The sequence below is a fragment of the Pholis gunnellus genome, assembly GCF_910591455.1.
Source record: "Pholis gunnellus genome assembly, chromosome: 18".
NCBI classification, from domain to species: Eukaryota; Metazoa; Chordata; class Actinopteri; order Perciformes; family Pholidae; genus Pholis; species Pholis gunnellus.
The window spans coordinates 14,240,318-14,267,664 of NC_136545.1; the positions used below are offsets into that span (position 1 = coordinate 14,240,318).

The 27,347-nt window shown below is 42.1% G+C and overlaps 2 protein-coding genes across 3 annotated transcripts; both read right to left on the minus strand.

Moving 5' to 3' along the window:
• Positions 1 to 202: 202 nt before the first annotated feature.
• Positions 203 to 5,247, minus strand: ak1 (adenylate kinase 1). Its single transcript, XM_079179032.1, has 7 exons — positions 5,127 to 5,247; positions 2,135 to 2,172; positions 1,370 to 1,405; positions 1,087 to 1,250; positions 666 to 782; positions 380 to 571; positions 203 to 286 (listed from the first exon to the last, which is right to left on the minus strand). The coding sequence occupies exons 2-7, from the start codon at positions 2,139 to 2,141 to the stop codon at positions 218 to 220; spliced, it is 585 nt and encodes a 194-aa protein (XP_079035158.1). The 5' UTR covers positions 2,142 to 2,172; positions 5,127 to 5,247; the 3' UTR covers positions 203 to 217.
• Positions 5,248 to 5,967: 720 nt separating this feature from the next.
• On the minus strand, positions 5,968 to 27,347 carry gpsm1b (G protein signaling modulator 1b). Of its 2 annotated transcripts, XR_013767503.1 has the most exons (15): positions 27,191 to 27,347; positions 20,005 to 20,226; positions 18,691 to 18,826; positions 18,225 to 18,367; positions 16,862 to 16,985; positions 15,519 to 15,634; positions 15,140 to 15,295; positions 14,929 to 15,037; positions 14,689 to 14,803; positions 13,448 to 13,518; positions 13,162 to 13,332; positions 8,364 to 8,526; positions 8,046 to 8,251; positions 7,598 to 7,904; positions 5,968 to 7,378 (listed from the first exon to the last, which is right to left on the minus strand). XR_013767503.1 is itself a non-coding variant. In XM_079179339.1 (14 exons), the coding sequence occupies exons 1-14, from the start codon at positions 27,250 to 27,252 to the stop codon at positions 7,695 to 7,697; spliced, it is 2,004 nt and encodes a 667-aa protein (XP_079035465.1). In that variant the 5' UTR covers positions 27,253 to 27,347; the 3' UTR covers positions 5,968 to 7,694. The 2 variants fall into 2 exon arrangements, 1 of the variants encoding a protein (XP_079035465.1); XM_079179339.1 differs by having other exon boundaries at positions 5,968 to 7,904.

Consider the following 27,347-nt stretch of genomic DNA (forward strand, 5'->3'; position numbering starts at 1 on the left):
ATGCTGCTTTGAGCAGATTCATTCCTAGAATTTGTAGATTCCTACTGCTTAGAGTAGGAGCCGGGTAAAGGCATCTATGATCTTTAACGACCAAGAAGAGTGGTTAGGGTATCAAATTAGTTGTTGTTCATGTTATGTCCCTATGAAATGTATACTGATGAAATACAAATAAAATAAAACAACAACAACCAGACACAGCTCATCTAGTTATGTTGTTTTACTTCAGTGCATCAATAGCCTTGGAGACTTGGCTGAAGACCTCATCCACTGGGAGCTCAGAGTCAACCTAGGATCGATAAAATACATGTTAGGTTTCGCAAACATCTCACATTGAATTTCAAATGTTTGCTATCACACAGTAGCAGGCGTGTATATGCACCTTCCTGACGATGCCGCGGCTCTCGTAGAAGGCGATGACCGGCTCCGTTGCTTTGTAATACAGGTCCAGGCGCTTCTTGATGGTCTCCTCATTGTCATCAGAACGGCCGCTGGTCTCGCCGCGCTTCATGAGCCTCTTCACCATGGTCTCTCCTTTTGCGTCGACGTACAGCAGCAGGCAGGGCTTGCCAATCTGGGATCAAACATAGTTTGCTCGTTTTTTTTTTCCCTTTGTTCTGCAGGGATGAATTATAGAACAAAGCCTTATGCCCTCTGCTAGGCCCTACCTTCTTCTCAAACTCCTCGCCCTGCTTCACCTCACGGGGGTAGCCATCAATAAGGTAGCCCTTGGACACATCGGCCTTGGCGATCATGGCGTCCTTAATCATGTCCAAGACCGTGTCCTGAAAACAGACCCAAGGCATTACGATCGACCTTCGCAATAATATGGCTCTTCTGATAGAAAATACACTCAGTTGCTGGTTTATTATACTGACAGATTCTGTCTCCCCATTAATATCAATGGGGGTAGGCTAAATAACAAAAGCACCTTCTATAATGCAGTTAAACAGCACCACAAACTACCTCCTCCAAAATGATCATAAAACAGGTTGACTAATCACTTCTCGAACACCGTTTCAACAGAACTGAACATTATAAACTGTGTGAAGGTAATGCAGGAGTGTGGCATTAGATCATATCTCTTACCAGGGGCACCAGCTCTCCCTTCTGCATGATGGCCTGGAGCTGCTTGCCCCTCTCGGAGCCAGAAGACACCTCAGCGCGGAGCAGATCCCCAGATGACAAGTGGGTGTAGCCATACTTTGCGACTACCTTCTCACACTGGGTGCCCTTTCCAGAGCCGGGCCCACCTGAAGAAGACAGACAAAAAAGCATTGGTTTAGCACAAGGGAGAATGTTTTTTTTTTTAGCAGTATTTAAATGTGTTTTGTTGCTAAATGAGACACAGATTGCACCTTAATGTACTCACCCACAACAAAGATGATCTTAGCATCTTTAATTTTGTCTGAAATGAGCACAAACAAAAGTTATGAGTCCGTACATGTGATACGGCAACATTTCTTTCTAACAACAACAAGAAAATAGACGAACAAAATTCACGAGTAAAAGATTTTTGTAACAAACCGTCTCGAGAGTCAAATGTGGAGGAATGGCCTTTAGTTGAACCGGTAGTACACATATTTCCCATTTTGAGTTTCAACACAGTGTTGCCCGCTCCAGTAGCCTGTTTTGACTGTGCTAGCTTGTGTAGGTTTGTGCAATTACTCAAACAGTGTGTCTATGGCAACTGTTGTCCCCTGTTTTTTTTTAATTTAATCGGGTACAACTGTTCACAGAGAACAGGGAAAGTATGAGATTTATGTCAAACAAAAGTGTAAAAAATTCAAAGAAACCACAAACTTTTGATATGTTCTTAACTATATAGTATGATAATGTGTACAGCTATATCTTTATCTAATTCTAATAATTATTATAATTGTATAATGTTGTGTTATTAATTAAATGCATTAATTAAATGCATAACAATGTTTTTTTTAAAAAAAGGAATATCATGTCTAAGTGCAGTTCTCAGAACATTTTTAATTTTAAATGCAAGACCTCCACTGTAATATCAAAAGCCACCATAAGAGGGCAGTAGAGTTTAAGAGAACACAACAAGTCTGCTTCTGCTACATTTTAACTCAGTGCATCATTAATCATCATCAATCGATCTCCTGCATGATATATTAATTACCTGCCATTGTGTTGCTTTAGATGGGTATTTTCCTTCAACTAGAAGACAGAAAAGCACAAAGAAGAGCAAATAAGTTTACAGCAGCAGATCTTTTTTAAAGGCAGTTACACTTTATTCAGAGAGTCCATTGCTGTATGGATTAACTAACATTCTGTATTTTGTGAAAAGCTCAGTGTCTTTGTCACAAGGTCAGAAAAGGCAAGGGACACTTTGTTGATTGTGTTTTTTTTATCATTTGATACCTTATCAAATATCAACTTTGGACTCTCCATATCAAGTGCTTCCCATTGTAAATCCCAGTGCTGTGTTTAAAACATTCTTTATATGTCATTGTGAATATTTTGTACAGTGTAATACTAAAACACTGACACAACAGACAAACTTTCAGTTCCAAATGTTTTAACTCTCTGTGTTTCACTTCCACCTTACAAACACATTCAAACATTTGCAGAGTTGGAGCCGTGAGCGAGGTGGCTTTTCCAATGTGTCTCATCACCGGTAAAATGCTCTAGTCTAGTCTAACAGGTTTCCTGTTTACGATTCTCTTCTAGCTGACTTAAAGATAAGGAAAGAGGAGACCAAGGGAGTCATCGGTGCTGGCATCTGTAAATATGTGCTTGCCTGTGTCATGTGCCCCGGGTTGATAATGAGTGTGTTTGAAAGAACCGACTTTAAATAACTTTTTGGCTCATCATTTGTGCCAAAATAAGCACCAAGCGTTGCCTCTGTCTGCGCTGACTATAGGTCACATTTGATGATGCCTTGCTCTCAATTTTGCATGTATTCCAAATACATTTGTTATCTTGTTCTCACATTCCAGTTTTGCCAACGGGTTCCCTAAATCTTCCACACATGCGCAGTACGTTCATCAAGTAACCTGAGCAGTTGCTGCTCTGGGTTTTGTGAAGCCACATTTGTGACAGTTGGGGCAAAGGACTGACTTCTTAGATTACATGGCCCAACTTGGATATGAGTATCTGGGCATGGTCTCCAGGGAAGAAAGAACATACTGCACACAGTTATAATTACAGATCTCTTTATAGGTGCAGTATTAAACATTTTGAGTATTATCGTGGGATTTTAGACTTATTCTCTAAGTCTTGGTGGGTATTTCTACACCCTGCATATTTTTCTTTGCCCTACTTTATATGGAATACAAACAGGCTGTGTGACATTAGATTAGATTACATTACGGACTTGAATTTGACCTGGTGACAATGTGGCTGCTTGCTCACTGCCACATGATTGTTTATGCAAAGTACAGTATCAGAAAGGTGTGTTATTTCATTGCGGCTAGACTGCAGCAGTGGAATAATATAGTTATATTACACTGTATTTGGTCCAAATGGTAGATTTTTCCAGTGCTGATGCACATTTCCTGGTTCAACGTTAAGCTATATTTTAGCAGAGTAACACGCCAAATGCCGCCAGCTTGTTCTCTGATGCTCACATGCTACACTCCTCAGCACCGGTGCTGCTGCTTGTCAGGTGTCCAGTTTTATGTCATCGGCCGTTAACCCTGCTGTCCGTGCAAAGGTCACTTGGAGGCTGATATCTGAGTCAGCACAGAGCCAGTTTAGGAATCCCTCCCTGGCCTATTATGGTGCCATCTTGAGGGTCCCCTGCTTCTTTGGCATGTGATAGATATTCTGGTTTTAATAGGGTGCAAACAAGATTACACGGCTCTCGGTGTGCGCGTGTGGGAATTGCACTCAATGCTGCATGAAATTGTGGAACGGAAATCTACTATGCAACGAAACTGTACATGGATTTGCTTGAGCGCAATAGCGCTAATACACATTAAAACAGAATGCCGTACTGGATCAGTATCAGTACTGGAGATCGACGTGGCAAGATGTTGGAACTGGACCTTATCAATTTGTGGCCAAAGGCTATGAATATGCTGTAGGATTAGGTCCATATTGTTTCCCTTGACATTTATAAATCTCTTACTGCATAGATAATGTGGTATCATGTGACGAGTGCGCTGTTGAAATGCAGAATGAAACCTGATACCTGGAGAGACATTTGAACATGTGATTTTTGTGTGTAGCGATCCTGGACTCACCACAACCCCCCACCCCAATATGGGTCACCCGTCCCACCCTCATGTCTTATTACTGTTTTTTAACATTTGGCCCTGCTAAAAAAAGAATCAGCTGTTAAGGGATAGCATGTCAACCACTCTCAAAAAGCACATGGGGATGAGGCTTTCATTGACTGCCCCTGTGAAGCAACAGAAGTGAAAACAAAGTACTGAGCACATGATCTATTAGTGTATTCTCTCTGTGTATACCGTTACCAAGGCAAATTAATAGAGCGTACTGTTCCTTTAAGGGAGAACAGGGGACCCTTTGACGTCAGTGCAGTGGGAGATATTCCATTATGTTTGTGAGAGGATGGAGCGAGATAGTGTCTGCGTTAGCTGCGGCTGTTGTGGATGTGTTTGTGTTCCAAATGGAAAGCTTTGGTTCACTTTAATGTGTGCCATCTACTGACAAGAATCAATAGTACCCTGCCCCTAATCAGTTGTTAACGACCGTTACAGGGGCTAGAACATCGACAGTGGAATTAAAAGGCTATAGCTGCATGAACACAGCCTTTAATGGGTGTAGGTGGAGGATAATGTGTGCATGCTATCGGAGAGAAGGCAAACCATATGCAAATGAAATGTCTGGAGGAAAAAAAATAATAATTATGTCATGCATCGAGTGTCATCTCTGTAGAGCGTCGTGCCTTTGCACTGTGCAGAAATGCCTGATCTTGTGACAATGTCAACCAATGTTTAAACAGCATGGCTCACCAAAGATTCCCGAGAAACCAGATGACAGTTTACCATTACAGTCTGTTATTCTCACTTTCCATCCCATCAAACCGACCTGCCCACAGTCTTTCTCTCTGACATCTCTCTACTTGACACTCCCTCTGACAGTCAGACCCACTCTCTGTCATTTCATGCTTCCTCTGTAGAGCCTTTGTCCTCTGTACTGACCTCTCTTTTCGCGCTGTGGCTCTAGATCCCAGTGCAAAGGGGCTGCTGTCCCTGGATCCCAGTGTGTGTGTGTGTGTGTGTGTGTGTGTCTGCACAGTTCCTACTGCACGGCAGCCCTCCCTCCCCTTGCTATGCCTTTTTATAGCTCCGCTGAGCCTGCTCAGCTGGCGTTGCATTCTGGGTAAGAAGGAGGAAGCACAGCCATAAGGAGAGCGAGAGCATGGATGTGAGAGAGGAAGGGAGGAAGAGAAAGCATAAACGAGAGGAGGCATGAGAGAAAAACTAAAAAAAGAAGGGTGGCGGCAGAATGCACCACCGTAAATCATTAGTTCAGGTCATTTTGTGCACATTGTTTTATATTTAACATTTCATGCAACACTTATTATTCAAACCCAGCAAAATATTGAAAAGGGGAAATATGTCATGGCGCGGTTTTTGTTGTCATAATACAGTAATTATTCTAAGAGTCATTAGTGACTGTGATTTGAGAGGATAGAGATACATTAGACATGACTTAAGAAAAAAGTAAAGTGTCAATATAACAATAAAAAGGCTGAATACACATCTTTGCCTTTTTAATAAATTACAGAATCATGGTGATGCAACCACACTAAACGTGGTCAGCCTCTCGTGCTATGTTCTAAGGATTAGAGTTTGGGTCAATCCATTTATTTTTCCAACGTACCGAATGTGATGATATTTCTACGCTATAGAGGTCAGTGTTGCTCATGTAATCTTCCTCATGAGTTGATGTGTACCGATACTGTAATGACACCATTCATAATTTTGCCAAAAACAAAAAAAACAGAACCCAAATAAACATCCGAAACATTTTTATTAAAAGCATGAGGGGACATATTCATGTCCTCATATGGAACATAAATACAAAATATATTTACATGTACAAATTATGGCAAAGACAAATAGAAGCGTACAAAGTACTTTTGTTAATTCACCAAAAAAAAACAAAAAAACAGAAAAAGAAAATATTTACTTTAGCTCCCAATGTGTTCTTTATCAAAGTTAGATGAATCAAACACAACCTCTGAGAACCTGGTACACGATCCATTCTGGTTCAGAACTCAACATCTCAGTTCAGGAGCTTTGAGGTAAAAAAATTGAGGTATGCACTACTTAAGAATGAAAACCAAGCCCATAGGCAAGGTCCACTTCTTTCTGCACAGTACCAATATACAGATGCTCTTCACAGCAAAAGGTTTCAAACTCTTAGCCGATTAAAATGTACTTTCTGCAGTTTGTACCTCTCCTGCTGATTTGGGAACTTGTATGGCAAAGAATAATATAGAAATGAACACTGAACTGAAACGATACTCTGTGACCTTTATGAGATGATTGGCAAGTTGGCAAAAACACTGTTGCTGAAACCAGAGGAATGTTTTCAGAATCATCATACTTGTACTGTGTGGCAATAATATTATTATAATGTTGGCCTACAAATATTCAAGATGTAGGGAATGCCTTTCAGCCCAAATAGATTGCACTCTGTATTTCACAGAGGTAATACAAGGCTCTGACCACAGGGAGGCAGCACACTAGTAGTACTAGTAGTGCTTCAATATTGTTCACGGTATTAGATTCGTCACAATATGACACATCCATCTGCTTCTACATCTATGCTAAGTGATGCTAATAATGGCAGTAAGCAGTAGTCCGTTCTCAGATGTTGAGAACATTATGGGCAGCAGATTGCATTACTTTCAAAGCTAAGCAGAAACACATAACTGGAGCTTGAATCCTCGCACAAACGCACATAAATAACATTTATGTGGGAAGTCTCGTATTTCACTCAGTCTGTCTATTTAAAAAGGAATCGTATTACTTTGTCCGAAAGAAAATGAAGCGCGATTATCAATCAGTGGAAAGTTTAAACTGACCAAAGCAGTTTTACTGGATGATGATCCCTAATACTGTTACTGCACAAATAACACTAGTTGTCTATGAGCAGTGGGAACCACAAACAGTGAATGATAAAGCACTATTGATCAGAGTTCAACTTGTTTGATAAAGACACTTGGTATATACATTATATTTCATATCTTTATAAAACTGGTTAAGATTTCTGTGCAAATCGGTCATTTCTCTGATGTTCATCGACATAGTTACTATCATCATATCTTTGTGATTCCCACGACTCATGCTGTCGCTCTGCTCATTAATGGTCCATATTACACTGTATGCCCATCACGTGCCTCTACAGAACACATCTGACAGCAGGGAATACAATCTTGAGTCTGAAAAAAAAAAGAAATGCTGATTAAGGCATTAGATCGAGTACATAAGTTCATGTTATCCCAAATGTATTTCCTTCTTACAGCATCGAGCTTGAGTTCTAATTGTTTTCCCCTTATATTAACGCACATTTAGAACATAACACATTGAGCAACATTTGACAGGGCCACCACCTATTGCACATGGAATTTGTCTTGTTATTAAAAATCTTGTTAGTTCACCCTTCCGCGCCGTCCTTAAATGTTGGCTCGTCCCTCTTTCTTTTCCTCCGCTTGTATTTTCTTTGACGTGAGATTATGCAGCATCATTCACCAAGTCCTAGCTGGAAAAACCGCCAGGCGGCTCAGGATCAGGGGACGGAGGGTCGTCCTGGTCGTCCTGGTCGTCCGAGGGCAAGTGGACGCGCTGCTCGTCCATGCGCTTGGCCTGCACCCTCTGGATTAGACTGAAGAAGTCTTCGTCAGGCACTGTGGGGGCGTGGGGGCCAGCTTCTGGTGGGGAGCACCGCTGATCATCAATCCTAGAGGACTACAGACAGAGAGACAGATACATTTAGAGTGACTGAGACTGCGGCATACTCCTTGTACGACAATCTCAATTATAAGACGAAGAATTAGGAATCAAAGAGGAGTAAACCCTTGAGTTTTGTCATGCGAGTTGTGGCCTCACCTGGCACTTGATAAGCATGTTGAAGAAGTCATCGCTGGGTTCTTGATGATCTCCCTCGCCCACCAGGTGTCCCAGATTGTTATGAGTGATCCTCAGTCCCGGTAGGTTCCCAACATTAACCCGCTGGTCATCTAGACGGCGGCTCTGGGAGCTGGCAATCAAATCAAACAGCTCCTCAGTCTGGGGGGAAGTGGTGATTGCAGGATCTAGGAGAAAAGAAAAGGAGTCCAGTTATCCAAAAAAGGAGTTCATGTGTCCTTAAAATAGCCAATACAAAAAAAGGACCAAACAGGTATGGGAATACTGTTCTCAACCAACCTATTATTTCGTTCAGGGACGGCACGGAGTTCGCGGCGCCTTCCCCGTTGTCTCCGTTCTGTGGCTCATCAAGATGGCAGCGCTGGTCGTCCATGCGGCTGCTCTGGAACTTGCTGAGGAGGTCAAAGAAGCAGTCTTCATCGGACGGGTCACGGCCCAGCTTCTGGAAGAGGAATTATGACAAAGTTGGTAAAACACTCGTCATTGGTTAGCACAAGACTGAATATGGATATTACAGGAGAAATTCTGCCACGCTTCAGAGCTAGATCTTACTGGACTACATAATTATGTTGAACCACTCCTATATACAAGAAATATGATCTGCGAGATCTGCATGATGACGATGAGGATTTTCAAGACGGCCAGCGTGTGGATGAGAAAAACTGATCTGATTAACTCACGTGGGCTGGCCTTGGCCTCGATACTGAAGGTGGTACAATATCAGAAAATCTCATGTAAAAATAAACAAGCCATTTGTTTTCAAGTAAAATGGCCCACATAGTGGCACCCTGTACAAATATCAACAGATACAGCTGTAATAGTTGTACTGTTTTTTTGCTATATGTTTGGTTTATTTAGTTTATTGATCTAACAAGAGAAAAGTAAATCAAACATTTTTTATTAGTTTAAACTTTCACACTTAGAAACCAACTAAATGCAACTTGGCAGGGCTGGAAACAAGCATTTAGCTCCAATCAATGATCAGCTGATCAATAATTCAATCACTGACTGACTGAATGCTGTTAATGTGTTACATCCTCACAACTCGCCTGTGTCAGCGCTGCTTTAACACAGAGAGGTGCTCTCTTACATCAAACCGAATGATGCTCATCCAGTGTCAGAGTCTGGCTTGAGCTTTGCAACAACATACGCAGAGGCAGCAAAGCAGATGTGGAATGTATTCTGTTTAACCGGCACGACTCAAATATTCTGGGCCAAAATAAAAAAAAGAATAAGCTGCTGACCGACTGAAAAATATTAAACTGCCAACAATTTAATTTAGATTTTCAGAAAAGGCTAAAGCAATATAATAATATCTGTATTTCTAAAGTAAATAAACTAAAAGTACTATAATAGGCTGAATTCCTCAGAATTTAAAGGGCTCTACTTAGAAATGCCTGGGGCCGGTTCCAAGGAGAGGTTCACGAAAAATGTGGATAAGCCCGAAGAGTAAAACCCGTCAAATCTGAAACACCAAGAGCAAAGCAAAGCTCCCAGAAAACCTAACCAGAGAAATAATTCAAACTTAATTAAAAAGGATTTTTTCTTAACTATCTCAACAACATGCATCTCGATTGTGAGCAAAACTTTAGAATGAATCGTTAGAATGAAGCTACTGAAATTGTGAGATAAAAAGGCATATTATTCAAGCATCAAGAGTCATCGACTGAAGAGTTACTATATAGAATATTCATAATTCTCAAAATATTAAACTACATTATGCAGGTCAGTTCATAGATACAGTATCATGTCATTCTGCAATAAGAATTCTTAAACTGACTAAACGTTGATTAACTAAACTAACGATGGATCAGGACTCATTTTAACTGCTGAACAACAATCACTCCATTGCAGGAGCAGTTTGTGATCATCAGCCGGTTACCGGGGGACGCGGTAAGAGTCAGCATCACAGAAGGAGAACAGAGTCTCTATTATAAAAGCTTTTTGACTACACTTCTTTCTTCCGTCTTAACAAACTGCCCCTATTAAAAATCGCGATTTACAAGTTCAACAATATACCACGAGGTAGAAGAATCTGTGACATCTCTAACACAACTAGTGGATAAAGTTAAAACCACTTTGCCTTACAGCGAGATGTGAAGTAGGTCAGCGTCAGCAGACAGCTGATTTCCCTCACCTCTATTCTAGCAATATGTTCTCCCCCTTTAACTCTTTTTCTGTTGGAAATCAAACTACGCTTCAAACAAAACTGAGCTTTAACTTACCTTTAAGTAGGGTAAAATAGATATGCATACACAAATACATACACCAAAGATCTAAAGGAAAAGAAAGTGAATAACCTCGGGTCTCCTTTACACCGTTCTGTTGTTCAAGCTGTAAAACATAAATGAAATATCTTACCGGCAGCACTGTTGCTTTGTCTCTCCCTCTCTCTCTCTCGCTTTCCCTCTCGCTCGGTCCTCACGCCTGACTCACACCTCTGTCTCCCCTACTTTCACCCACCACTTCACTCTCTCTCTCTCTCTCTCTCTCTCTCTCTCTCTCTCTCTCTCTCTCTCTCTCTCTCTCTTTGCTCCCTTGCTGTACTAGACTACCTCCCTCAACAGTTCCTCTCCTGTTGTATCCCTCTGTTCCAGCCTTCCTTTAATCTCAACCATCCAATTTGTCTCCCTCTCTTTTTCTCTCTCTCTCTCTCTCCCTCCCTCCCTCCCTCTCTCTCTCCTGCAGGCCATTTCTATCCTGTTCATCCACTGTGGGAAAACAACTCATTATGGGAAGCAGGGGGAGGTTGACCCTGTGGGGAGGGCAGCAGCTCTGTGATCAAGGTCACATTATCAGCATAGGGGTGAGCTGGAGGGGAACAAATGGGAGGAGGGGAGAAAAGGGGTGGGGGCGGAAAGACGGGTGCAGGGGTACAGTCATGAGTAAATTGCATGCCAACATTGGCAGCCAGCAGCGATCAACGAATCAAATGACAAGAAGCATCGATGTGCGCACTCGATTCTTTCGAAAAACTATAAGTTCTATAATACACCATTCAAAACAAAAGGATATCTTCTGACACGCACATAAAAAAAAAAACAATCTATTGTTATTTACTTGCTCTTTGCAGACCAATCAGTGGAGACTTATGGCCGTTTCTGTCCTTGCCCTCTGTGTGGATCTCTTCACTTCCCTCTCTGTAATGTCCAATTAATCAAGTAGGCCAGAGGGGCAGAACAAGAGAGAAGGAAACATGTGACGAGGGAGAGAGGAGATAAAGGTAGGACACGTGTGTGTGGGGGGGGGGGGGGGGGGGGGGCAGTTTTTACTAGAATATATCAATAAAATGCACTTTCTAACCTTTTGTGTTAATATCTTAATTAATAACAGAGGAAGGATGAAAGGAACTAACTTAGCTTAACATTTTAAACAAATGAGTCCTGGATCTGCTGATGAAGACCATGTGGTATGGTAGAAAGCTCCACTTGTTTTATCAAGTGCTGTTGAACTGTCAAGTTTTAGGCCAGCATTTATGAGAAGTCCATTCAAATTTAAACAAACTCTATCCGCCGATGAAGGCCGTGTGACACGTTTGAAAGCTACGAACCGAGAGAGTCGGTTGATCTTGTGTTGAGAATGTTTTGTCACCTATGTGCCGTGTGTCCTTACAGCCCCATGACATCAACAGCATCAGTCACAGTCAATCTATACAAAGCCTGAAGCAGATTGAAATCCTTGCTTTGAAATGCGGCACTGATCGATTGACAACCAACATTGTCCATTGTAGTTATCTAATTAGATGTTTGTTGCTTGTTGCACCCTGACACGATTTAAACTGGTTCTTAAGACATAATGCTAGAATGTGAACTTCATTCTGATAACTTTGATGGTCCCAAAAAGTTGGTGCTCTATTTCTTTTTTAACTGCTCCTCGGGATACATCCTAAAAATAAAGAAAAATCACAAACTGTTCACAGACACACAGCTGGCTTTAGAAGATTGAAAAAGGGTGTGCTTCAAAGTCACCAGGATTACCGACATTTAGCTTTCGAGTCCTTTTGTGATGAGCCACCATCACGCATCCCAGTAATTTTCAGTCTTTTCTAGAATGTCAGCTTGCTGATTACAACAATTAGCATTGTCACAGAAGAAAGGCACGATTAGGTGCTGTGGGGGCACAGCTTTGTAGAGATACAACAGCTGTGAAACGGCATATTCATTAAGAATCTAGTTCACAGCAAATGGAGCGCTGTTGTCATTTAATGAGAAGACACCTTTTACACTGTATCTGACTTCTAACATAACACCGGAGAACCTCAGGGGAAATTAAGGGAAGTGATCCCAATTTAATCCCTGTAATTTCTCTAATTTTCTCTTTAAAGCAGAAGCCCCGAAGACATTTTTGGACAGGCGGATGAACAGACGAGAAGGGAAAAAGGTTGTTAGGTTGAATTCAGCAGTCAGCATTTCAGTCCTCTTGATGCTTTCTAGGAGAAGAATTAAACCCATCTTCTCTCAGGTGGGCTCTCAGTGATTGAATTAAAAGGCTTCAATTTAGGGCAAATTTGAACTAGGGCCTGTTATCACACACTTTGGTGGGCTGCTTAGAAATAAAATGTAAAGCCTCAGCAGTCTTTTCTTCTGTTTAAAGGAAAATACATCTGTGTTGCTCCATCAACAGGCTTTTTAACTTTTTTAAGTCTCAAAAGTGATTTCATTTGAATAATTCTGGAAACAGTGAGTGCAGTGGCGTGTGGTGTCGGAGAGTGCAAAACTTACATTTTATAATCACAGTTTCAATGATACATCAGTTCCATATTATTAAACAATATGAGAAAATCTCTTTCAGAATAAGCTAATATGAAACACTTCAGGGGGCTGAAGTGGAAACGATTATCAGGCTGAAGCCAAAAATAGATCTAAAAAGATTGATAGCACTTTTATATTTTATATTTAATGGTAAATATTTAGTGACCGGTACCAGTCGGTTAGCTTAGCTTAGCATAAAGACTGGAAACAGGGGGGAAACAGCTAGCCTGGCTCTGTCCGTAGGCAAGTTTATATCCGGCACCGCTTAAGGAGCAAACCTGGGTCACGGTAAGAAGCTAATAATAAAATAAACTGCAGCTACTCACTGGCACTGGAGGTGGGACTTGCACAGTGATGTCGTCAGTGTCCACGGGGGAGTCCAACCACAGCCTTTCATCCGAGGACTGACTGTCAGGGTAGCCTTTTCTTTTGCCTGGCTGCGACACTTGACTCTTGGATCTCGTGGGTATACGTTCCAAGTCTTGGTTCTCTCCATTCTGCAGTAAAGGAACTTATTGTTAGAGCGGGACTGATAGTTCTTTGGTGAGAGGTGCGTGGCTCACATTAACAGGCGCATGTCCCTCTGGAGTGAAATGTGAGGGAGATATTCACCTTATCTGACGAGTACTTCCACAGCTCTACACTGTCCATGCTGTTTCGCTTGGTGAATTTGGGTCTTGCTCCTACAGTAAAAAAAAACATAAGAAAATGAAAAGCTCATTAAATAACATTAAAACAACTCATCTCACAACTGAAGAATTCTTCAAACACAATTAAATCGAGCAATTCTCGGGTCAATGTGATGTCTTTTTATTGTCATATACATTTACACATACACAAAATTTGACCTCTGCATTTAACCCATCCCTTATAGGGAGCAGTGGGCTGCTGAAAAGCGCCCAGGGAGCAGTTAGGGGTTCAGTGTCTTGCTCACGGACACTTCGACACACGACACGTCCCAGCCAAGGGTTGAACTGTCGACCTTGCGGGTACCAGACAACCCTCTTAACCCAGTGTATCATGGCCCCCCCCAGGGTCAGCAATGGTCCCATGATGTTCGCTGTGGATAGGAGGGACAACCAAACGATCTGAATGGGAGTCTGTTTGCCAGCTCCGCACCGGGGAGTAAAATGTAGGACATGGGTGTAAGCTTCTGCCCGGCGGAGGGTTCATTTTTTGTTCCTATTTCTGTGAGATGGGAGGGCAAGTAAAGCTTCAAGACAGCTTCCCCCTAACCACGGTTTGCAGAGTGCAAATAGACCTTTACACTCACATTCAAACACACAAACACAAATACAAGCAAAGCTCTCGTGCACCTTGACTAAGGAAACCGAGTAACTTTCTAAACATACTGTACAGTTGCACATGAATTTAAATATTCTACATTATCTAGAGCAGAATGAATCATAAAAAGAGATGCAAACATTAATGTCATTACTTAAATTAGGGACATTCAGCCTGGTCTGTGTAAAACCAAATGGACATTGCCTCTCTGCCTGTCACATTGTCTGAGCATGTAGAATTATGACATTTTCATGAGCAGAGTTTTCAAGTATAATTCCATTATTAACATTCAATGGAGAGTAGATGAAAAACATATTCTGGGTTCTCTTAAATCAGACTCTCCCACTCAGTGAATTTGTATGTGTAGAGATGTTCTTAAGAGATTGAGATCTTGTCTGTCTGTTAAATATGAATCTGCAAATAGTTAGCTTAGCATAAAAACTGGAAACGGGGGAAAAGCTAGCTCGACTCTGTTTGACGGTAACAAAATCTGCCAACCAGCACCTCTAAAGCTCACTGTTTACCACAGTATATGTCGTATAAAAGGTAAAAATAACTTGTAGTGTTACCTTGCATCTCAAACTCTGAACTGGAAGGTGAAAGGTCGCTCTCAGTGACCCCCAACGCCTCCATCAGCTGCTCCACATTCAGTCTGGCTGTCAGTTCCCCATTTCTGTCTCCAATCTGAGGAAGAAATTCAGAGGCAGGGACAAAGAGACAAACAGAGCCAGATGAGTCAAATTAGGTTGAATGCAAGGAGTCTCAATATACCAAATACTACATTAAAAAAAATAAAAAATAAGTCTCACTTCTTTAGATATGTCCAGATGCTTTCGGGCATAGTGGAGAGCTTGTTTGTGGTTCTGTAGAGACACGTATGCATTTCCCAGACTCCAGCAGGCCCGGCCCTCACCAACTCTAATGAGACATGAACATGCAGACAAATGTTTAAAAAAAAACTAGTCCTTCGCTCATGCATGTCTGTGTGCATGCATAGATAGAGGTATGGCTCAGTCCTACCTATCAGTAAGCTCCTGGGCTATGTACAGGTGTTTCAGGTGGTAGTCTATGGCCCGCTCGTACTGCTGCAAAAGAGTGTAGGTGTTTCCAAGACTGTAACAGGCCTGAGCCTCCATCACCTGGTCCCTCAGCTGCCTGGACAGCTGCAAGGTTTTCCTATGGACAAATAAACAGAGGAACAAATTGAGTGAAGGAAACACTGAAGATTTAGAAGGCAACATCGAATGAAAATATAGTCTTACAGAACTTTTTGTTTTTTCAAGAGTTTTCTTCTTTTTGTCATTTTCTTAATTTGTGCTTCAGTCCCCTTTTTACTTTTGCTGAAACTGCTTCACTTCACCTTCCCTCCACTAGATGTCAGGCTCCCCTCTTTCCTCACCTGTAGTATTCGGTGGCTGTGTTGAACTGGCCCAGGAATATCAGGGCATTGCCGAGGTTACTGTAGGCTCGCCGTTCTGCCGCTTTGTCCCCGAATTCTTTGGCTATGGATAATCGCTGTGAGTGACAAGAGCAGGGAGGTCAAGTCAAACTAAACTAGCACAACATCTTAAAAAAATGCCTCTTAATTATAGCAGCTAATGTGTAAACCTGAACTACTCAAGTCTTACTTTGCCCCGTGTTCCTTTTACACAATGTACACGCAGAGGCTATTACACAAGGTCATGCTGAAAGCTCTGTTGGGCACACAATCCCATGAAAAGATGTGCTGCTGCAGCAGCAGCGGTGGTGCATCAAATCACCTACGAATCCCTTTAAAGGAAGTGTGCTCTCCTCTACGGCACAATGATAGATTTGTAATGGGGAAGAGATGAGAGGCCGGCTTCTCCCATGAGGAAAAAAAAGAAGAGTGGTTTACAATGAAGAGTGGCAGAAAACATGGGGAGCCTGAAGCCATGCCTGTGACTGATTCTCCAAGAAACCAATTTCCTCCATTTCTTTTTTTTTTTCCCAATGAGAGGCCATCAATCTCTGCACACTGTGTTGCTTCAGGGTGAGGTGGATCGTGATCCACTGAAAAGCTCACCACCGGTGTTATTTACTCGCAACAGAAGCGAGGACCAGCATGAGCGATCATCTCACGCGAGCATCCTACAGGAAAATAACACAGGTTTCAATGAAACACTATATTGTCTTTAGCCTGTGTCCCTCTGTCCCTGTCCTTGCACTCACTACAATAACACAAGTAAGTCCCTCCTTCACTCTCAAACTTGCTGTGCATTGGAGACTGCTATTTTGCATGTAAAATTTCTAGCGAGACGGGAGTCTGTGCAAAGCAAACTAGGTAAGATCTTTTCTCTGCAAAGGAGGCAAATGCACAGTAGCCTGCTTCTCCACCCGGGAAGCAACCACTTGTTTGCTTCTGGGGCTGCACGTCAGAAGCACGCACACAAGCAGGTGAACGTGATCACCACCAAAGTCTGCACATTTACTGTGTGGAACTGTGGCTGCAGGGAGGACGATCCCTGGCTAGGATGTCATAGCCACACAGCATGTGCACAAGCCACCAAAACACCAGCAAACCACATTTTATCGTGCATGGTGATGGTTTGGACAAGGCGAACCAAAAACGTGCTGTGCATAAAACAGGAAGATGCGTTCATGTTCACAGGATTTGTGAAACCTGATCTAAAGCAAGGTCACTGCTCTGTACTGGCACAACACAGAGGCCGACGTCTCTTATCTGGTGTCGTTACCATGATGCTGGTAACCATCGTGAGTTACCTGACGGTGGAACTTGATAGCTTCGACAAAGTTTCCCAGCAGGTAGTGGGTGTTGCCCAGGTTCCCATAGGCCCTCCCCTGAGCCGCTCGGTCTCCGAGTTCTTTGACCAAACACAAGTTCATCCTAGAGACAAAAGTACACCCATTTAGTAGTAGTATGGAAATTACATTGTGTTAACATTACACAATATCAAAATATAAGTCTATAATATACTTACACAAATTGGTAAACAATGGTATATGTTTATTATGATTAGTTATGACACACAATAAACGCTTACTGTTCTTATTTTTTGCATATCTCCACATGATCCACACAATTAAAGTGTGCTTTATGTGTTGCTCTTATTTACTGCCATAATGTATTCAGTAATGTATTCCCTCCTTTGCAGCTGCACTCCTAGATGACACTACTTGCATTACATTTAATTGAAATATCCCTGAGAGTCCAGCTGTGATCAAGAAGAAGATTTAGAAAGAAATGTAGAATATCTCGATAAACTTGTCAGATTAGAAACTCTACAAGGAAATTCAAATAACACATTCAGATAATAGTTTGGAGATAACATTTTTAGCATTAAGGGTGAAAAAAACACTTATCAAAAAGGCTTTTGTCCACCCAAGACTGAGCAACCCAAGAACAAATCAGCTGTGAGAAAAGATCTTGTCAAAAGAACAGCAGTGTGTAGTGTTTCACAAAACTAGGGCTATGAGGCAGATTGGCCTGAAGGAACCGCTTTTTAACAGAGAGGCATACATGAGCCTGGGGTTTGCCATGAGGCATTTGTAACACAGAGCATGGAGTCAATTCTGTGGTCTGATGAAAAAAAAAACGGAAATCTTCTGCAACAATGTGGAGTAACTTTTCTGTCGAATACCGACTCATCTCATCATGAATCACGTTTGACAGCGGCAGCTCTCTGTGCGGTTGCTTTTAAGCGTCGGGGACTGAGGGGGTTGTGAAAATAAATGGGACAATGAATAGTGGCAAATCCAAGTAAATGTTATGCTGAATATAAGTGAGCAAGATCTCAGGAAATCAAGTCAGGACTGCTGCTTGACAAGAATTGTGAAATGTAATAAACACGTCAAGGTGTGCCACGCAGGAACATGTATTCAAGACTAATGTTCGGGATGATAACTGCCAGAGGTGAGTCAAAGCAGGGATCAAATTAGCGACAATATTTCCGGACGTATTTTTTTGGAAAAGCTAAATATTCTAAATCCATCAATATTGTGGCGTTTTAAATCCATTTTTGACACCACGTAATGCTGTTAAGCTCACTTGTCTGGGCTAGCACTGTGATTTAGATTTCCTGTATTATACCATCCGTGTATGAGTTCACGACTCGACAACACATACTCATAGAAGCCGGTAGCCCGTTGCAGAGTGTCTCTGACATCCGGAGGCAGGTCCCCTGGTTCCTGGCTGCAGCCCCATAACTGCTGTTTGCCCTTCGCATGAAACACGTTGCCGATGTTATACAGCGCTCGGGCCTCTCCGACCTGCAAATCACACAACGCAACACAAACGACACAACACGAAAGAGAAAGGTTAGACAAACTGAAAAAGGCTGCTTGAAGATCTAGCTCTAGATATCGCGATGATACGCGCGTCACTATGGGTCATTTTTCTGTTCATTTCTTTTTTGCTTCCAGATAATTATTTGTGCTTAAGTATTTGAAAAGTATTAGTATCGATGATGCATTTACACTTTCATGATGCTCAGAAAAAAACGAAAAAAATACTACATTACTACATACTGAATGTGATGTTTGTACATTTTTAAGGAGACTTTATGAATTAAATAAACAAGCATGCATGTTACCTTGTCTCCCTGCTCTTGAGAAATATCCAGGTGTCTTTGACAGCAGACCACAGCCTCATCAAAGCGCGCCAACACCTTTAATGTGTTACCAAGGTTGCCACTGGCTTTGCCTTCTCCAATTCTGTCTCCTATTGTTCTGAGAAAGCAAAAACACACTTTTTTTTTTGATATTCCCTGGTGGGAGCTAGAGTTTTTTTTGTTTAATGTAAACTTCACTTAGCTAAGCAACATCCATTAAGGTTGTGTAAAAAGATTTAATTAGGAGATGCTGTACAGTACATTTTCAATTGGTTGCTCACTCATAGGTCCAGGTCCCAGTGGCCCCGGTGAGACTGTAATGCCACTAAGTGAATCCTCCTGAGGTCTTTGATTAGTTGCCTGCTAAGAAGAAGCAGCTGCACTCTCTGCAGGGGACCACATTACTCAGGAAAGCTAAATATCCAGCTGGTATGGTCAGCTGTTGCTATTAGAAAGTCCCCTCACTTTTTCATTGTCTTAACTCAATGTTAATATATGAACCCCTTAAAGCTCTTTATGCATCTGGTCCGGACATCAAATGGCAGAATCATTATCATGTCATTCCTCCTATAGAGAACTCTGAATGCATAAATGAGTCGACTCCTGATGTGAATAACTATAACCCAGCTTCAAAGTTTTCTTTATTAGCCAAAATCATTAAGCTTTTATCAGTTTCCTAATTGAATTGCAATCAGGCTACAGAGCTGTCCACTGTATTTCAGTGCCTGTTTCAGTGCTTTAAGCCACCAAAACAAACAAGCACCAACAAATCATAAACTTCACTTTCTGTCTGGGTTTCATGTGGTTTTGAATGCTGGGATAAACATGTACCGGCTTTTCTCCAAGACGGGAGAGAGAGATTTGTAAAAACAAGACGCGGATGTTTTTCTGTTGATCATGTAAAGTCAAATTACAGGCAAAGTTTCAAACATATATCAAATATCTGACTGGATGAAAATACCTCTCAAATTCAAATTTAAAAAAGGGAAACTTTGCAGATTTTCAACCGGCTTGATGATGCGAAATGTGTATCGCTTTTGTTTTTGTATCGATTTTGCATTGCCTGGATAAATAAAACATCATAAACACATAATATCTCCTTCCACAGGGCAATTATCAAGGCCCTATTAAAGCCAATGTTTCAACAATGGAGCATTTAACATCAAATAGATAAACATGAATACAAGGTACATAAAACCATCTAAATTAGTCATTTTTATTATATTATATGCAAAAAGAAATACAGTAACTAATACTATGCGGTCGGTAGCAGCTATTAAAGTGAACATTGCTCACCTGGCCAAGGTAAGGTCGTGTTTGTGGTACTCCAGGGCTTTGCCGTACTCTTTGAGGTAGAAGTAGGCGTTGCCCAGCTGGCTGTAGATGGCACTGAGGGTCTTCAGGTCGTCCGTGCCGACCTGCACGGCTGCCTCAAAAAACGCTGTCCCCCCTTTAAAGTCCCCCGCCTTGCACAGCCGCTCCCCTTCCAAGGCCAACTCCAAGCAAGAGGCCTCCATCCTTAATGGTGTCCACACACACACACACACACACGCACACACAGAAGACAGAAAACATGATCAATATTTGAGCACCATCAGAGATGGAAGAATGTGTTATTTCTTTGTTTCTGCGTTGTAAAAGGCTTCTTGACCTCTCCCGATTCGTACCAAATAAGAGTTGTGTCTTGATATTGACACTTTATCATGGTGGCAGTGCAACATCTTCTCAGGGTGAGGAACAAATTGCCAGTATCACCATGACAACAAGGTCTGTAGCCAAATCTACGGACTGTTGCCTTAGCAACTGAGTTCAAGGCTGAGGGATGAGCACCTTGAAAAAGGTGTTGTACCTCTCACACATTACTGCTTTTTTTTTTAATGGTTGTGTTCAGTAACTCTTTCTTTGAAAAGACATTAAGATAAAAAATATACTATTTGTTCAAAATAAAATCAGAAAGCAGGCATTATGTGAGAGGAATTTCAAGAGGAAAACAAAATCACGTTCCAAAATATTGATGTATTAAGCCAAAAATGTGTGTGTGGGACCATAAGACATCTACTGTGTGTACTACCACGCATTCCTCACACACACCCACACACACACACACACACACACCAAGGCCTCGTCAGTGAGTTTCATCCAGAAAGTATACACCCCAGATTCTTTGTATAATCCAGGATAAACTAGAGGCCAGCCGATTTGGCCGTAGCTCTAAATTCCAGATACGGTACTAGAATTTAAGAGTTAAGCAAGGATTATCCTCAAATCTAATCGGTTTTACAAATGGCACCGTTGAAAATGTATAGCGAAGAAATACCGAGTGCCATATGTAGTTTCATCTGCAGCTTTAGCAGGAAACTCAAAGCATCCACTTGTTTCAGAGGTGCATTGAAGAAACACTCCACGTCCTCCACCTCTTTACACTCCTGCTCTGTCATTTATTATCCCTTTACACTGGTCAGGGCCCCATCTTATTTTTTATATCTATTTATTTGATCTACCTGTTGCTCAACATGAATATGTTAAGGGACACTGGAATGTTTACATCATTGCTGTTGCACTCAGACTACTATTTTGATTCCGTGTCATGTTGGTCATCTTAAATTCAATAAAGCACAATTCACTCAATACAAGCCCTTCTGCAGTAAAAGGAAAATGTAAATACAAATGTCTCCCAAACACATGACTGTCTATGCAATGGTAAGCCAAAAGGATAATTGCAACAGGTACTTAACAGTTATTTACATTACCAACATGATCTTCTTGGACAAATGCATTTATCTCAACTTGTCCTGTGTCAGTGTGCATAAAGGTCATTTGTTTTGCAAAACCTTGCTTGCCAAGCAACAAAATCCCCACATGACTGTGGTCCTTTTGCAGCGTTCAAGCAGTACCTGTGCTTCTGCTTGGTTCGTGTTTTGTCCACAAACACCTGCAGCTCCAAGTGCAACAGCCTCAGCGTCGCCTGAGGTCTGGGTCCACAGTGGACCAGTCTACACACGGCTCTCTCTGCTCCAGACAGAGGGCAAGGCTCAGCTGCCATGAGGGCAAAGGGTGAACAAGCTATGGTCAAAAAACTGTGAGAGATGCAGTCCACTCAAGCAGTGCAGTTATCATCGATAGTGCAGTGTTGAGATGTTAAGGGATATCAGCTGACGTAGCTGATTCAGATGAAATTTCTCCGTGTTGTCCACTCAATAACTTAGAATAAAAAATGTCAGCAATGTTGCAGCAAACCTGGACGCAACCCAACTGGATTTTCTAGACACAGTCTAGCCAAAAATAAAATAAAATCACATCTGCTTTTCAAGTCATCGAGAACGTTCCAAAAACTCAACGATGAACCCTAAAATCCCACAGAGAATCCAGCAGTTCCAGTCACGGTTGTGTTTATTAGCAGTTTAGGGCATGTTTCACTCATCCAACTGAATTTAAATCAAGAAGTTTTCCCGTTGCTGTAAAGTCATTCAGTTCACTCACAATCCTCTTCAACCTGTGACAGTAAGATCCATTGTTCTGACTTGCCATAACAAGCCACGCTTTGAAAAGGGTGGCTTGGGGGTGTAGTGCAGAGGACAATTTGGGTGAGAGCAGGCCTACAGTCAGGGGACGACAAAGCCAGTGCAATGCTTCTAAGCTTGACCGTTGCTCCAATGAGAGACAGAGAGGACGGATGACAGCGAGGGAGACAATTGCTAATCCAGTGATCTGCACCTCCTTGGTAGTGACAACTCAGTGAACCGATTGGCCCGGTCTAATCCCACTATCTGCTGACACTGGCAGAAACATTATTAGGTCACCAAGCAAGACCAATTAGACGGTGAGTGAAGAGGAGTTCAAGGGGCAATAAATACCAAGAATGAGTGCACACATTTATTTTAGTTATTGTCACTCGAAATAAACAGACGTTATGTGTATGTTTTTATTGTTTTGTTAATTTATCTATTGGAACAAATAATGTAGCAACTACTACAAGACATACACGATTAAAGTAATTCTCACTTCCAAGTAATGAAAACTTAAAAAAGCTCAATATATTTAATGCAGATTCCTCATGGAGGAAATGGGTAACTTTCAGTCACGCTAGACGCACTTAAAAGCGTATTCTTACGCTGCCAAAACGCGGTTACTGTCCCTGAACGCACCTTGTGTCGGCTCTGCTAATGTGCTGCTGACGCGTCTCGGTGTCAGGCCGGTGAGACGTCATACGATCTTGCCAGAGGTGTAACTAATAACATTAACGGTATTCTATTACAGTAAGCCGTGACAGCAGGCACAATAACCCGAGGTCCTTCCACTGAAAGAATCCCTCTACACCTCTAATCACTTCATTAACTTCACCTGTTTGTTTCATGCTAAACATTTATATTTTCTTTTCGGCAAACCCACTACTTTGCCTGCCTTTAGACGTACCAGTTGTGTCGGTTACACAGTGTTTGACTGTGACCACTCTGAGTCAGAGAAGGAAAAGCACAGGTGTTACTAATAACATTGATTGTGGTTGTATTCGATTCAAGCATCACCAGTAAGCCGTAACAGTGAGCCAGCAGGCACAATACCAGGACCAAAGCAGCAACACAGAGTTCAGTCGTTCAATCGTTGTATTATTCCCACCTGTGCTTTTGTTACTACGACATTTTCCGATGTCTTTTGTGAAAAAAGGTGTGCTGACCTCTCCGGAAAAAAAACAGATGCTGGCACTGCAGGCTGAGGTCATAACAGGAGAGAGGCGTGTCCTCTTTGATCTGATAACAAAAAACATCGTTTGACTTTGGCAGTGACCCACAGATGGTCTTTGGAATTTTTCTTTCCCCTCGTATACTTGTATCACTTTCTAGCAGGGGGCGATACGGGAAAACAAATGTATTGGCAAGGACCCCGTCTGATGGAAGGAGTACAGGATGGACACAGTATACAATACAAGAGGGAGCTGAACCGTTTCCATTGCACGACAATGTATCAAGGAGCGGTAGCATAGAAACCTATAGCATCCATCCACTCAAAAGGTGGCTGCTGAAGGCGTTGCAAGGTCAGCAGTGCAGTCAGTGTCTTCGTGGGAGCGTGATAGTGATAAGGAGTCAAGTTGAAGCAGGTAATTACAGAGGCGCGGTCTCAAAGGAAAGATAAAAGATGAGGAGGAAGACATAAGGATACCGAGTCCAGCAGCAGATGTTGAAGGGGCCTCTGTAAACCACGAGCCAATTGTAAAATCCTGAACTGTAAAACAGATTGTGGAGGAAAAAAAAAAGGGGTGTAGCTTTAAGAGCGCCTGGCGACATTGTTAAATAACTTAAGTGGTGCAGTGTTAAGTTAAAGGCCAATATATCGTCACTCTGCTTGATCAAAGTCGGTGAACTAAAAGGTGCCGCGTGAGAGCTAGCTTGAGGGCTAACCGGCAGAAGGAAGGACAGATGGGGACGGCAAGACAAAAAGAAAGAAAAGGATTACTTTTCAAGAGAGGATTTTCACAGTTACTCTAATTCTTGTCATCTTTGGAGTAAGAATGGACGTGTGCGGCGCGGTCCACCATTCCCTCCTCTGACTACCACTCTAATTGGCCTGTTTGGGAGACAATCATCCCATAATAGCCTGCCTGTGGTCTAAAAAGAGACAGTCTCCCAGCGTTGTTCCCATGACAGCACAGAGTGCACTGGACAGGTTTCAGGGAGCAAGTGAGGTAGTGTGGAGGCTGAACTATGACATGGCCCTTCTGTATAGTAAACAGGATGTATTTGGAGTTTTGGAGTTTGTCGAACAAGCCATCAACATACAGTGCATCACCTTGGGCTGTAACGTTTAACAGACAAAACCATCAATAGATGAATGAACAACATTATGCCATAATGCATGGAAATGATTGAGTTGCAGCCCTATTGTGTTTTACATCATTGTAAACGGAATATATTTGGTTTGGCACTTCAGTAACAGGAAGTAGTTGAAGGGCCAGTGTTATAAACAGCAGATTAATTAAGCATGAAAATAACCTTTAGTTGCATTCCTAGATATTTTAAAAATAGATTTTACAACTTAAATAGTTGACACCGTAATTGAAATGCTGCAATACACACCTGCTGCTGTACACTACCTCTTCCATTATATTATATATGAATGAAAAGTCCCATAAACCAATTCAATTATAATAAACAGGGAACTTTTGAATAGATTCAATATGCAGCCACAACCTGAATGTGAGATATGTCCCAATTAAATCCTGAGCATATCATTTTGATAAAAATGTATTTCCTCTGAAAAAAATATTTCTTTTCTTTTTTTTATGGATCCTTATTCCCTATTTATTCAGGGTTCAACACTGCGCTCCCCGTTATTCTTGGCTGAGCTCAGACACTCTGTGCTCGGAGTAATCCGGCCACAATTACAGAGTGCCACGGCCAGTTGTCAGGGAAACCAAAGAGAAACTCTCGAGGAATGTGTCCTTCGTTACGAGCAGAGCCGTCTCCTACTTTCCTCTTTTGTCCGACTCGCTTGTAAAGCTGCATTTTTTATCATTTTCTTTGATTCAGTTTCTCTTAACGCTGTTTTGATAATATTAAAAGGGGCAAAAATCACGTAATATGGTCCTAACGACAGAAGAACGTTGAGAGAACATAAGATTGATGAGGTGACGTAATCACACCTTCTTCTGGATAACGCTGTAAATAAGGAGATACAGCTGCAAGTGTGACTAATGCTTCAGTCCAGACTGCCGTCTAATTTACAGAATCAGTTATCTGATGCGTCAGAATACTTCAGAGTTGCTTCCATCAATAGCCTGGCACTGTTTCATGCTAATATCCAATAAACTGAATTAATATCTGGAACCAAAGGCCGGAAAAAACGGAAGCGTTGTGCTCGTTTGTTGACAAAGACCCCGCAGATAATATTCTTTTGTGTCTGGTCTGTGTTTCCTTAGCAACTCCAGACAAAAACGCACACACACACAAAAATATATCCACAACCAACCCTCATTGCAGAAAGGTCCTCTATTGACTCTACCGGTTTGTAAAATAGAGAGAAAGCAGTCAGTGAGGGTAGACCTGGCCATATGATCATGACCAGCACTGTGACTTACTGTGTGTGTGTGTGTGTGTGTGTGTGTGTGTGTGTGTGTGTGTGTCTGTCTCATGGACAATCTTGAAGGTTTTATGAAAGTCACTTCCAAAACTTTCAACCCTTATTAACATTCCCAGCAGTCCACTCTGTGTCACAGACACTGGGCTTCAAATAAAAAGGGGATGTAATGAGAGAAAATCTGTTCTGTTGTATGTACTTTAGTAATAAAGTTGTATCAAAGTTTAATACACGGTTACACGCTATATTACCTTGATTTGACTCGCAGCACTCCCCGCCAACCGTTCCTTTGGAACATGTTACAGTTATTATTTCATAGATAATTTCCCCACAATTTTTGCATAATCCGTGGGTGTTACGTCTGAATTATCCTAGTTGACTGACGAACAAAGACGTGGAGGCACGCTAATACAACGTAACCAGTGTCGTGTGTTGATTAGTAATTTCCAAAATGTCAAAATATTAAAACAAGAGATGCGTCATTCTGACAAGTTTTAACAATATCTGATGTGTGGTGTCAAGATATGACTTGACAGAAAGGCAAACAGATAAACTGCACCCACGGGCTAATTGGTGCAACTGTCAAACAAACATTCATAAGTAGGGCTGAAACATTCTGTCAGTTAATAACTGTTAATAAAAAAAAATGCCAAATATATATTTGCTTTCAACTTCTCAAAAGTGAGGATTTGATGCTTTTGAACGTGTCGTAATGGGCCTCTTTCACTATTTTCTGACGAGCAATACATTCAACGAGAATGTATTGATAATGAAAATGAACTATTGATGCTTCTTATTTAGGACTCCTATCGAAAGACAGTTAAAAGCTGTTTTAGGAGAGTTTAAAGAGAGTAACTTTGCAAAAGTGAACATGGTCACGACATGAACACCAAATATGCAAATAAGGGGTAAAGTGACACTGCAACACAAATCCATCTCCCCACACAACACCTTTATGGTGCATCTGTGTGCAGGGTTCTTCCATGAGATCTCCTGACTGTGTACATGTGGTACGGTTCTGCACCCACATGGCAAGTTTAAACCAAAGCCATGCACTCACACACACACACGCGCGCACACACACACACACTGCTCCAACGTCCACATCTGACGAGGCTCCTTTCAGTCTGTACATTCCAGCCACAGCAGCTCAATGACCCGAGCCAGGAATGAGGCTTGGAACCGGGCTCTGGCTGCAACCGTGGCCGGGGTCTTGAGCTTTAAATCAGTGAAAGCTGGCTGGTCAAGTTCCGCCCGCCTGACTCCTCCTCGGTAAGCAAAGCCCTGAGCTGGCAGCTCCCTATTATCCTCCCAGTGTTCTGTCCCTCCAGCCGCTCCCTCCCTCTTTCTCCTGACAGCCATTCAAGGACAGACCTATCAGCTGACCCCCCCGCCCCCCACCCCGGTGTCCTACCTTGAGTGCAGCCTCTTGCTGGCCAGGTCCTGGTCCACACCGTTCGCAGCCGACTGAGCCATAGAACCGCTGCTAGCCTGCCCGCCTCCTAGCTTGCTTCCTCCCGCTATGAGGGCCGCCTCACAATGATCTCCTTCCAGAGACAGCTACCCTTTTC

Bases quoted from the DNA above. Each gene is read 5' to 3' on its own strand.
- ak1 (XM_079179032.1), bottom strand. The intron at 1,251-1,369 runs GTGAGTACATTA...TGTCTTCTTCAG, and splicing joins TAAGATCATCTTTGTTGTGG to GTGGGCCCGGCTCTGGAAAG. The intron at 572-665 runs GTAGGGCCTAGC...GTTTGATCCCAG, and splicing joins GCGAGGAGTTTGAGAAGAAG to ATTGGCAAGCCCTGCCTGCT.
- gpsm1b (XM_079179339.1), bottom strand. From the start codon at position 27,252: ATGGCTCAGTCGGCTGCGAACGGTGTGGACCAGGACCTGGCCAGCAAG. The intron at 15,296-15,518 runs GTGAGGAAAGAG...ATTTGTCCATAG, and splicing joins ACAGCCACCGAATACTACAG to GAAAACCTTGCAGCTGTCCA. The intron at 14,804-14,928 runs GTGAGACTTATT...TTTCTTCCTCAG, and splicing joins ATCTGGACATATCTAAAGAA to ATTGGAGACAGAAATGGGGA.